Source organism: Macrotis lagotis, chromosome 5, assembly GCF_037893015.1.
Source record: "Macrotis lagotis isolate mMagLag1 chromosome 5, bilby.v1.9.chrom.fasta, whole genome shotgun sequence".
Taxonomy (NCBI): Eukaryota; Metazoa; Chordata; class Mammalia; order Peramelemorphia; family Peramelidae; genus Macrotis; species Macrotis lagotis.
The window spans coordinates 223,593,314-223,605,883 of NC_133662.1; the positions used below are offsets into that span (position 1 = coordinate 223,593,314).

At 37.0% G+C, this 12,570-nt stretch overlaps 1 protein-coding gene across 3 annotated transcripts in view; it reads right to left on the bottom strand.

Moving 5' to 3' along the window:
• SPAG17 (sperm associated antigen 17) overlaps window positions 1–12,570 on the bottom strand; it is a 248,143-nt gene that overhangs the window by 160,699 nt on the left and 74,874 nt on the right. For all 3 annotated transcript variants that reach the window (XM_074188555.1, XM_074188556.1, XM_074188557.1), the window contains exon 4: window positions 5,788–5,919. In XM_074188555.1, coding sequence (XP_074044656.1) covers window positions 5,788–5,919 — 132 coding nt within the window. The remainder of the gene's footprint in view (window positions 1–5,787; window positions 5,920–12,570) is intronic.

Sequence of the window (12,570 nt, forward strand, 5' to 3'; positions counted from 1 at the left end):
AGGAAGCTGAATAGTTAAGTGATTTTGATTTTTCCAATTGTTTCAAAACTAGTAAGAGTCAAAACTGGGTCTTGAACCCATTTGTCCTAATTTTAGGTCATTTTTTTTTCTTTTCTGACCTCCTATACTTTATGATATAGCAGCTGTGACTATTCTGTGGCAATGAAAATATAGCTATTTTTATATTTCTAATTCATACTTTCAATTGAATCTTTCCAAAAATTTATCATAGGCTCTAATGAATTATACAGAATTCCATTTGAGAAAGAAAATACTATTATATCTATTTTACAGATGAACAAAATAGGCATTTCTGGTAGTGGTTTATTATTTTTTCTCCTTAGTCCTATTTTTATAGCCTACTTAGGCCTGGGAATCATGACAGTAATATCCTGGCCTCAGCAATCCATGCAAAAAAAGAGGAGTCTACCCCAGCTCTGAAGAATTCCAACCAGTTAGTGAAGCAAGTTATTCCTTTCCTGAAATCATGCTGGTCCCCCTAAACTATAAAGTCCCTTGACCTTCCTTTGTTTGATTTCTTAAAAATAGTTTCTAAAGATTTTAACCACAACTGAATCAAAACTAACCAGTCTGTAATTTCCTGGTATGTCCCTATGGCTTTTCTTTTCAAACAAATGAAAGAAAAAAGATTTTTTTTTTAAATGGCATTCTGTTGGCTAGTTTCCAGTCTTCAGGGGTTTCAACCGAACCAAACTGGAAAACTTTTGGGAAAGTGGCTCTCATTTCTCTTCCAACTTCCTTTTGTGGAGACTCTGGGTCATTCACGGCTGTGGTTGTGATGTATTATCAAATTGCAGAACTCTGAGTGGTTGAAGAAATGACTATCAGTACTCCCCCTTCCCTCTTCTTCAATTGTCTTTCTTTGTCACTAATTCAGTCAAGCATATAATATTTGAACAGCCCAAAGAAGGAGCCCTTCAATCTTCTAACAGAGATATGATTTCTAAAACCAGTGAGGAAGGAGATGAATCTAGGGCTCATAAAGTCAGAGATGGAAGGCACCTCAAAATTCATTTAGCTTTTTCTATTTTCTTTTTTTACAGATGAGAACACCAAGTTCCACAGAGATGAAAGTGAAATAAATGAATAAGATCACACAGGTAGGAAAAGAGGTGAGGTATAAACTAAGGTCTTCTGAATCCAAATTGAGTATCACTGTTTCAGCTTGGGTTCTGTGGTGAAATTTGCTAATTAGAAAGCAAAACAGAATTAATTCTCTTTTCCTAAAGACCATTTTAATTATTTTGTTAGTATTCAGAATTTACCTGAAAGAAAAAAGTGTGTCTATTCCAATCTAAACATTTATTGTGTGTGTATGTCTGTCTATGTCTGTGTGTGTGTATAGATACGTTGTGTTTGTGCACATACTTATATAGTCTCATATTTGTATATATACATATATATATACTACATAGACATATATGTACATGCATACAATTATATTCCAAACCATATTTAATGTCATTATGGAAAATAACCAAACACTTGTGGATATGTCTCTTCTCTTAGTGACACTTTTGCTGTTTTAATTCATTTTCCAAGTTAAATTTTCAGAAAAATTTAAAAATATTTAGAACATTCTTAAAGATCACAGTTTTGATATTTAAAAATAATGTATGAATTAAAGTAAAAAGGAACTGCCATTGTAGGAAAAACATACTCTCTTCTGCTTATGATTAAATTGGAACATAGGGATGAAAGTAGGTGGAACACAAACACATCACTTGGAAAGTATGGACAATTATTGGTGAGAGCAGTTTTCGTGGCAAGGCAAAAGTTAACTGATGAATTGCCTGAAAGTTCATGTATGTAATTTTAAATACATATGATACATTCATGGACATTTTGTTCTTCTGTTAAAAAATTCACAGTAAAACTGAACTTGAAATAATAGAGGGAAAAGTCAAATGCAATGTAGGATTTGAAGCCAGATCTTCAAACTAGCTTCTTCCCTGGCTGCATCACAGGTCCTACTATAGCAATCCCTCTTAGAGAATAATTCCCATCATCTAGATGTTATGAAGTTCACTTAACTGGGTAATGTCGAATTCCAATAAGATTTCATCAGTTTACTCTGCACTTACTCATATGGTCATGACTTAAGGTTGGGGGCCAATGCTGTGTAAAGCATTTGACTAATAAAGACATCATGTCTGATTGTGTAATTGTCTTCTCACACAGTTCTATCTGTATCAAAAACCTATTTCCTATATCTAAAATTCAAACTTGTAATCATCATATCTACTGCTTTCCTTTGAATGATGACACAAAATTTTAAACCAACTCTTTTCGCTCTCAAAATAACTCTGTAAAGTCGGTAGTATGATTTTATCATTCCTATTTTGCTCAGGAAGTCAAGATGACTTGCTTAAGGTGACATATTTAGGAAATGATGAGTCCAGATTTTATTTAAATTTATATATTTATATAATCATAATGTCTCTATATTTATATAGTTATACAATTTATATGAATTTATAATTATGATGGATGATTTCTATCTATGTCAGAATTGAAACAAGGTAATGAAACAAGTCCATTGGCACTTATGAAGTGGCCTGTATGAAGAGTGATCAATAGATATTCTGGAGTTCTTACTTAGATTTGGAGCTGAAAAGCACCTTTGGGAACAAGAAGTCCAAGTCCTTGATCTTACAGTTGAGGGAACTAAGGCCCAGAGAAAGGAAGTAGCATGTCTAAGTTCACACAGGCAGAGAAGTGATGAACTTAAAGTTGAATCAAAACTGTTTAGCTACAAATCTAGTGCTTTCTCTACTATACTATATAGATTTCCAAACAAGTGGAAGATGTAGTCTCTTCTCATATAGCTTAACGGTTCTATTTAAAAATTCTGCTTCTTGTATAATAATGAATTTCAGGTAGATGCCAAAGGGTGCTTCAGTACTAATTTGTGTGCTACTTTCAAGATTCTAAATTCACTCATGGTATTTCAAAAGAACTGATCCTAGTTCTTGTGGAAATGTTCATTATGGTCAAAATCTATACCAACGGCTAGAGAACTCTTGTGGAAATGACACATTGTCCTTAAACTAGTTAGTTAATGTAGGCCAAAATACTTAGAAAAGTATGAAGTACTCTAAAAATGCTCAAAAATATTATTGTATTTTCTTTATTATTTTCCTGGCTAGATTTCTACAAAGACCATATGCATTTTTATCATTACAATGTTTTGAAGTAGGTGGTGGAAATTTTATTATTATTTGCATTATATGGATGAGGAAATAGGTTTAGAAAGTATTTGTTTATGGTTATCAGCAAGTAAGTAGAAGAATCAGAACTGCAGAAACTTAGAGACTGATTGGTCCAAAATTTTTTTTTAGAATAAGATTCCTTTCTAGAAAAGACCCAACAAATGGTCATTCAGCTTCCACTCTCCAAGGAGAGTGAACCCACCACCTGAAAAAGGCAGATTATTTGACCTTTGGAGAGTATGAAGTATTGAGAAGATGTTCCAGACATCCAGGCTAAAATTGAATCTCTGTAATTGCCATCTATTCATTCTAATTCTTATCTCTGAGGTCAAATGCAACACATAACATACATGTGTATGTCCACAAACACATATACATACTTTTACACACATACATGCATGTAAATGTATATATACATAAATATATAAACACATTTAGATATATGTGTGTATAGATATATTTATGTACATATACATACACACACACACACACACACACACACACACACACATGTTCATGGCTATGGTCCATTCAAATGGATTTTTGATGAGTCTCCCAAATAGTCTGTCTATTCTGAGTAGTGATAGATGAGTGAATGAATTTGACTTTTTTTTTTTTAGTTTTTGCAAGACAGTGGGGTTAAGGGCTTACCCAAGGCCACACAGCTAGGTAATTATTAAGTGTCTGAGATCGGATTTGAACTCAGGTCCTCCTGACTCCAGGGCCTGTGTTCTATCCATTGCGCCACCTAGCTGCCTGAATGAATTTGACTTTGGCATCAAGTTGCTAAAAATATTTAAGAGTTTCCTCTGTCCAGATATAAATCCTTGTGCTATACAGTGTAGCTCCATTTCCACAGAAAAATTAAATGAAATCCACACAAGCAAAAGAAATAGCGAGACAAGTAATTATGTGAGCAGAAAAAAGAAAACTGATTGCTGCTAGAGTAATTTTAGCTTGGTATAGAAGTGCAAGTATGATATCGTTTGGGTAAATAAATGCAGTACAGAACAGAGAACTGGGGAAAAGGCACAGAATTTTGAGTCATGAGCTTGGACTGTCAAAAAAGGGAAGAAAATTAGGATCAGTCTAATTTTTTTTTTGGTTTATTTCCTAATATACAACCTATGTCTGGGTTGTTGGAAAGGAAATTTCTATTTAAATGTGAACCATTATTTCCATCTAAAATATTTAAGATCTGATTCAGGCTGATTCTTCTTTTATTGTTTTGAGTTTACTTTCATTTTTTTTTCTTTCCACATTTCCCAGCTTCCTTTTTGTATGGCTATTTAAACATATTATTAGAAAAATAACCCTTAGTATATCCCCAACATCTAGTGACTTCACTGTCTTCACGTGGTAAGAATTAGCAAACCTCCCATCAACAACCATTTCTTTTTTTTAGCCTTTTTTCTATTTTAAAATTTATTTATTTTTGAATTTTACAATTTCCCCCCCCCAATCTTGCTTCCCTTCCCCCCACCCCCACAGAAGGCAATATGTCAGTCTTTACATTGTTTCCATGGTATACATTGATCTAAGTTGAATGTGATGAGAGAGCAATCATATCCTTAAGGAAAAAAATGAAGTATAAGAGATAGCAAAATTACATAATATGATAACTTTTTTTTAATCAAAGGTCTTTGGTCTTCAACAAGCATTTCTTAAGTGACTTCTATGTACAGTGTACTATGGTGGGCATTGGAGATAGGACAGAAAGAAAAGGAGCAAGTTTCTGCCCTCAAGGAACTTATATACATATAAAATATGTCAATATGGGCAAACTATGTACAAGAAAATACAAGGGCATTTCAGCAGAGAGATATGAGCCTCTGAGGGGACTTAAGCCAGGTCTGAAGGAAGCGAGGGATTCCAAGAGGTCTAGATGAGCAGGGAGGGCAATGTAGCCATCAGGGACACTGAGGTGGGAGATGGAATGCTGTGTACAAAGAACAGCAAACTGATCAGTTTGCCTAATGTGCATGGCTCGTGGAGAAAAAAACAGTAAAATACAAAATGCTCATTATTTTTAAAATTCAGGATCAGCAAACAGTCATTTTAGAGGTCATCTAATGCATTTTGACAGAGGAGAGAAATGAGTCCCAGAGAAGTTAATGTGGCTTGCCTCAGGTCCCACACAGGTCAGAGAGAGGGTATGACCAATGTTCTTCCATTTCTGTCCCATTTCCATACTTTTGTGTTTTTGAGAAATCAAATTTTATCTTTTGGGAAGTCTTAGCAGGAGGAGGCAGCCCAATGAGTTAAGGTACCACCGAGATGAATTTCCTTGAACACAGGGGGTTCTTAAATGCCATCTCATGACCCCCAGCTGTCTGGTGAAGCTTGAGGGGCCCCTTCTCAAAATCAGGTTTTTAAATACGTGAAATAAAATGATAAAAAAAATTACAAAGGAACTCGATCATATTAAACTATCCTAATGGGGAAAAAATGAGAAAATTTGTGTATAGCAGTGGACTTTATAAACCTCTGCTCTGCAGAAGCACGTGTGGGCTTTGTTCCTTGTTTCTTCCCATCTCCAAACCTGCCAGCCTACCTTTTTCTCCACGGCCCTGCGTTGTTCATCCTTTTGTTTGAGATTTAGCAGTTGGTATTTAATGAGTTTCCCAATCAGCGGCTGGGTCAGTTTCTCTCCAGCATTCATTATAGCTTTTGCTGCACTTATAACCTGTAGGATCAGAGAGAAGGTTATGGCCAAAAGAGGTCAGTGGTTGCACAAACTACATTCTTCCCAAGATTCCAGGAGAGAGTTCACATTTCTATTTCATGATATTTGAATGATTTTTTTTTTTGCTTTTGGCAAGGCAAGGGGGTTGAGTGACTTGCCCAAGGTCACACAGCTAAGTAAGTATTAATTGCCTGAGGCTGGATTTGAATTCGGATCCTCCTGACTCAAGGATCGGTTCTCTTGAATGATTTAAAAAAAATCGAAGATACTAATTTATAATTAAATAATATTTTAGAGTATCCCAATGCTTCCTGCAACAGTGCCACTACAATGGGACCTGAGGAATTATGAAATATGCCACATAACCATGCCTTAGCTTAGCAACAAAATCGCACGTGTGGGCAAAAGGAACCAATTATTACCTGTTGTGTGCCCAGGTACTGAACTATCTACTTTACAAATATCATCTCTTTTGTTCCTTACAGCAACTTTGGGAAAGAGCTGTTGGGAAAGAAGCCAGTTGTCAGTTGAAGACAGTGAGACAGAGAGAGTTTGATTAACTTTCCCCTAACTATCTGAGGCCAGTTCTGAATTCAGATCTTCCTGACTCCAGGTCAAGTTCTGCCCATTGCACTGTCTAGCTGCCTCAGAAGAACTAAAGGGGGAAACTCACTTTTGTCCTAAACTATTCCTCTGATTTTGAGAAATTTATTGAACCTCTTGAGTTCCTCACTGTTATGGGAAATGAGTTTGATGCCATCTTCAAAGAAAGAGGCAGCAAGGTTTCATGTCTAGAGAACTGACCTTGGCATCAGAAAGACAGGAGTTTTAATTCTGACACATTCTAGAAGGGTGATCTTGAGCAAAATGCTTAATGTTTCAGTTTCCTACTCAACTTTCAAAAACAACAGACAGCTATATAGATGATATTTTATGAACATATATGCATATATGCATATATACATTTATTTATACATAATCACATACATATATGTGTAAACACACACATATATAATAGATCCGCATCAAAAAAAAGGTGTTGTTCTTTAAGCAAAGTAAAATTGCAGTAGCTCAAGAAAACATGATATGTGCAAATTTCTCCATTCTAAATGTTCAAATGGGCTATTTGTATCTGACCTGTGGGAGAGATTTTTTGAGCTTGTATTGCTATGATTACCCACAGTTGAGCATACTCTGTACTTTGACCCCAACATAGATGTTATTTTTGTTCTTTTCAAGCATGAAGGATTAACAACCAACCAATCATACACACAATACATATATACAGACACATGAATAAGCAAATATATATATATATATATATATGTATAAATCTATTTATACACATATTTTTGTGGTTATTGTTCAGTCATGTCTGACTCTTTTTGACCTCTTTTTTGGGGGGTTTTCTTGGCAAAGATACTGGATTTTTTGGCCATTTCCTTTCCCAGCTCACTTTACAAATGAGGAAACTGAGACAAACAAGATAAAGTGATGTGCATAAGTACAGCTTTCCCTCAGGGGAGCTTCCTATGCCAATGAAATCAGAGGCTGGATCCCCAAGCTACTTCTTCTTCCCCCTCCCCCTCCTCCCCCTCTACCCCAACCTCCCCCCAAATCAATACTTAACTTTTAGTTATAGTGAATAGAATGATAGACTTGAAATTAGGAAGATCTCTCCTTGAACATCTGTTAGCTCTATGATCCCCCCAAAGTCACTTAAATCCCTGTGCCTCACTTTCCTTAGTTAATGACTTCTAAGCTTCCTTCCTGTTCTAGAACTATGTTCCTATGAACACTTGAATTCAATGACAATAACTCAAAGGAAATCATTCACAGAAACTACTTTGTAACCATAAATACTATATAAATATGAACTATTCTTATTACCCATGGACTCAAAGAATGTATAATAGAAACCTTTGAGATAATTTAATGCATGAATAAAAACAACAACAGATTGAAATTAACTGGGTTCTTTGATTCATGAATTCTTTTCCAATCAGTTCAGATGCTTTTCCCTCTCAGGATGGCCCCTGTCATTCACTCCTCCAATTTTTAAAGAAATCAGCTAATGCAGCAGGAAAGGCTCCTGTTTTCATGCTTTAAAAATATAATCTAAGAGGCCAAAATTTCCAACTGTAAATTATTAGTTCATGGTACAGAACATGGTTTTTTATAATTATGGGTGTAGCTGGGTTAGCCTATCTTCCATATCTTGGTGACTAAATGGGACTGAGAGATAAAAGCTGTTTCCTGGAGAGGCGCCATGCTTATGAGCCTTCCCTGCCCCTGCTCCCCTCACCATTTAATGCTGATCCTGTCGGTATGTAGTCTAATTGGGGTGAAATAAGGCTATTGAGTTTTCTTTGGGTGACGACAGTACTAGGAACATACAGCTGCATTGTCCAGATGTGTGGCATTGACAGCCTGGTTTATGGCTGTATTTTTTACAACTTGTTTCCACTGCATTTCATACAACTCACTAACATCTGGACCCTTTTCCTTGGAGCCCTATAACCACTTTATTTACTGCAAAAAAAAAATAGAATAAATGTTAAAAATACCATAAAAAAGTTGTTACAAATTTCTTTCTGTTCGGGTTATCTTCTTACCAACATTCACTCCCTGTCAAAGAGCAATCTTGCTTGTAGCAGATTTTCTACTTTTGTTTTTAAGTAAGCAATAGATATATTTATAAGCTTGGGATGAATTAGGTGTTACTAAAATGTTCTGACATGCTGGTTTCCACTTCCCAATCCCACCTCCTCATTCTATAGGCCCCCAGCCCCTCAGAGCAATTACACGTGGGCACATATGGTGTCAATTTTGTCCACGTCAGTCCCAGACACAATGACCAGGCGCGCTGCATCTCACTGAACTGTGTCTTGTCTAAGGCTCCTACCACCATTCGATTGGGGCTTTCCTGACTTTTTTAAAAAGTCCAAATCCTTATGGTTTTTCTTTCCACTAAGTGAAATAGCCAAATAAAGCACAAGGAGGGGGAAAGGGCAAGGATATGTGTTGCCTCTAACTATAGAGGACTTTATGGATTCAACCATGCCAAAATATAACTAGGGATCTTATGGACTTGATTATGGGTTCATATGATGATTTAGCAGTAGGGAAAAGTTGTGCGAGGGCCTTTCTTAAAATTCAGCTCTTCTATAAAAAAGAAAACATTGAAGGAAGAAATCAAGAATCAGAATCATTTGGCTGTATCTTAAAATATAATTGATAACTCTTTAAGGGATTGTTTTGCTACCTCTAAATCTATTTTTCCAAGATCTTAATAATTTGTATTTACAAAGTACTATAAAGTTTATAGAGATTTTTTTCACAATGCTCCCCCCCCCCATGAAGTAGATAATGGAAGCACATTCAAATCTTCATTTTATAGATAATAAGGAAACTGAGAGATGACTTGCCTCCATTCTCAATAGTTAGTAAAAAACAGAGCAGGGTTTTGCATCCAGGTCTCTTGAGTTCAAGTCAATTAATATTTGGCAAACAAACTCAAATCAGAGTTCAATGCTTTTTAAAAAAAATGTTTCCATAATACAATTTAGAAAATACTTACACTAAATTGTAAAACACAGAGTGCACCTGGTCAGAAACCCTTGAAACAACCACAGTTTCATGCAGAACAGGTCTCAGATGCAAGGAGGTCTTCGGGGACCTGGAGGGTTGCACTACACCTTGTAAAATGAAAACCACCCACTTGGGTCTGGTCCTGGGGGGAAACCTCAGGATTGGTCTGAAATGGAGCTATTTGCCAGGAAAGTTCAATTTCTTGCTGACAATGCTGCTGCACTGGGAGAATATGCATCAAAGCTCAGTCTGTTTGCCTTTAAAAACACATAGCTAGCTAGCTACCTGTGCAACAGCAAGCCTCTCATTGGACTGGTAAAACAGGATGGTCGCTAGGGAGAGTCATAATGCGCAGAGCTCTGGTTCTGAGATCAGGGAGACTGAGAAGTCTCAGATACACAGTAGCTGTGGAACTCTGCTCAAGGAACTTCTCCATCTTCTTCAGTTTCTTTAACTAATATAACTAATGAAAGCAATAATAGGAGCATGGTTGTTGTGACAATCAAATGAGATCATTTTTGTAAAGCATTCGTGTATTTCAGAAACTAAATAAATGCCAATATTACACCCAATGTGATAGGAGAGTAAGAGCAGTTTGAACATCAAAAAAAGAATAGTGAAAGTGTTAAGAGTGTTAAGCACTGGAATGGCTGATGAGGTGAGCCCTCCTTCCCTGGTGGACCTGTACAAAGGAAATGATTACCTATATGCCTGTGGTGGCTGAAGTGAAGCTTCCCTAGCATCTTGGAGATGGACTGGCTATTTCATGAATGACCTTCCACTCCATTTTTCTCTCCAATCATTTTTCAATGATTCTGCAATGAATGTCACCTCTCTACTGAAATTTCATCAAGTATGAGAAAATTTCCTGATGAAAAGCTACTCATGACCACAAAGATATTTTCTGGACTTTCTGAAACCTGTCAAGTATATCTACAGGAGTGTTGGGCTTAAAAAATAAAAATATGCATAATTTCAAAAGACAGTAAAAAACCTGCTATGATGGGTCTGATGGGAAGGCAGGGGGAAAGAAGGGAGATATAGCATTAATAAATTCCTGACTGACTCTGTTATAATGATAAAATATGTTTTTCTCTGGTTGCTGGAGATGAGGATTGGAAGGGACCAACTTCAAATAGATTCATACAGAATCATGGAAGCTCAGCTGGGAGAGACCTCTCAGAGAGTATCTGCTCCAGCCCATCCATGGTCTGAAATTCTATCTGCAAGTCTACAGCTTGCCTGACAAGTGATCATCTAGCCTGGACTTGAATACCATCAGACAGCTTCTGATATGGCCTAACAAGGCAACTGTAGAAAAGGATGCCACAATGGTTGGGGGAAGGGAGCATTGAAGCTTCTGTACAGCTGTGTGAAGTTCCACTGTAGGAGGATCATACTTAGCTCCAGAGGACCAGTGCTGAATTTGCTTCCAGAAGAGTTCCCCTTCCAGAATGCAGAAGAGTATGGCAGTAGCTGTTGAAGCCCAGCACCTTTCAAAACACTCCTACTGTGGAGACTCTGAGAAGCCACATTTATCTCTAGAGTTTTCTCTTTTAAATTAGGAAAGATGAACATCCTGATCAAAATGAGCTTTTAAAAAATAATTTGCTATTTATGAATCCTTGGGAGAATGAACCATAACATATCACGCTCTCCTCCTTGTGACATATCATTATCATATCATGCACCTCACCTCCCTCCCTCTTTCCCTTTCCTATTTCCCTTCCCTTCCCTCTCCTCTCCTCTCCTCTCCTCTCCTCTCCTCTCCTCTCCTCTCCTCTCCTCTCCTCTCCTCTCCTCTCCTCTCCTCTCCTCTCCTCTCCTCTCCTCTCCTCTCCTCTCCTCTCTCCTCTCCTCTCCCTCTCCTCTCCTCATCCTCTCCTCTCCTCTCCTCTCCTTCCTTCCTTCCTTCCTTCCTTCCTTCCTTCCTTCCTTCCTTCCTTCCTTCTTCCTTATGAATATCAGACTTGAGGAAAACAAAGGTGAAAGACAATATGCATGGTCCTTTGGGGGAGGCAAAAAAATAGAGCAAAGCTGAGATGATTCTCTTATAAATATTCAATGAATTCTATTCTCTATTGATTTTTCAGGATGATATTCAAAATCTTTAGACTCCTTTAGCTTCCAGAATGATTCACATAGCTCAAGGTTCTTAAAGAAAGACTAAACAAAGTGGCAAAGGGGGAAGGGGCTGGAGATCTGCTCGAATAGCTTCTCCACAGAACAAAACCACAGTGAACCTCTAGGATTTTATGAAGGAACAGGAATTGAAAATTCCTTTAGCAGGTATGGACTGAAAATAAACAACCTTTTTAAGGAGGATGGCAACTTAACATAGTGGATAGTTAGTACTGAAGTCAGGGATGATCTGGACTCAAGACATATGCCACTGGGTGACCCTGGACAAGTCACTTAACCTGTCAGTGTTTTTTTGCAACTCTTTAAGATCTTAAGTGTTGATCTACATTGATAGAGGGAGTTTCCTTACCCCAGAGGTCTTTATATCAGTGAAATCCTAGGTCTAACTCCCTCTCCTTTATAACTTCTTATTGAGTGACATAACTTTAGTATTAGAAGGAACCTTAGACTAGTTGGACATTTTCATTTTGCTGATGAGAACACTGAGGACCAGAGAAATTAGTGGCTTAATCAAGGTCACATGGTTATCCGTGGCAAGAAATACATTTCAGAATAGGACTATATGGATTGAAAATGTACATGCTCATCTAGATAAAGCACTATAAAAATGAAAATGAGAAAGTCAATCCTTGGGACATGGGGTGGGGGAAGGAAAAAATATTTAAATAGAACAAAAGACCAAAATACAAAATAATGCCAAAATGATCATGCTAGAAGCAAATCTAGTTACTTAGGTGGCAATAAAGATTAAACTATGAAAAATTTTGGTCAGATCTCTAAATACATGTCCAGACATCATGTCCTACAACCAAGGTTAGGTAGGAAAACCTCAGCTACTAGAAGTTGTGACGATTCTGAGGGGAGGAGGGGAGTATTGACTGATTAAAGTCAACACAACACAACTCAGGGAAGAGAGAT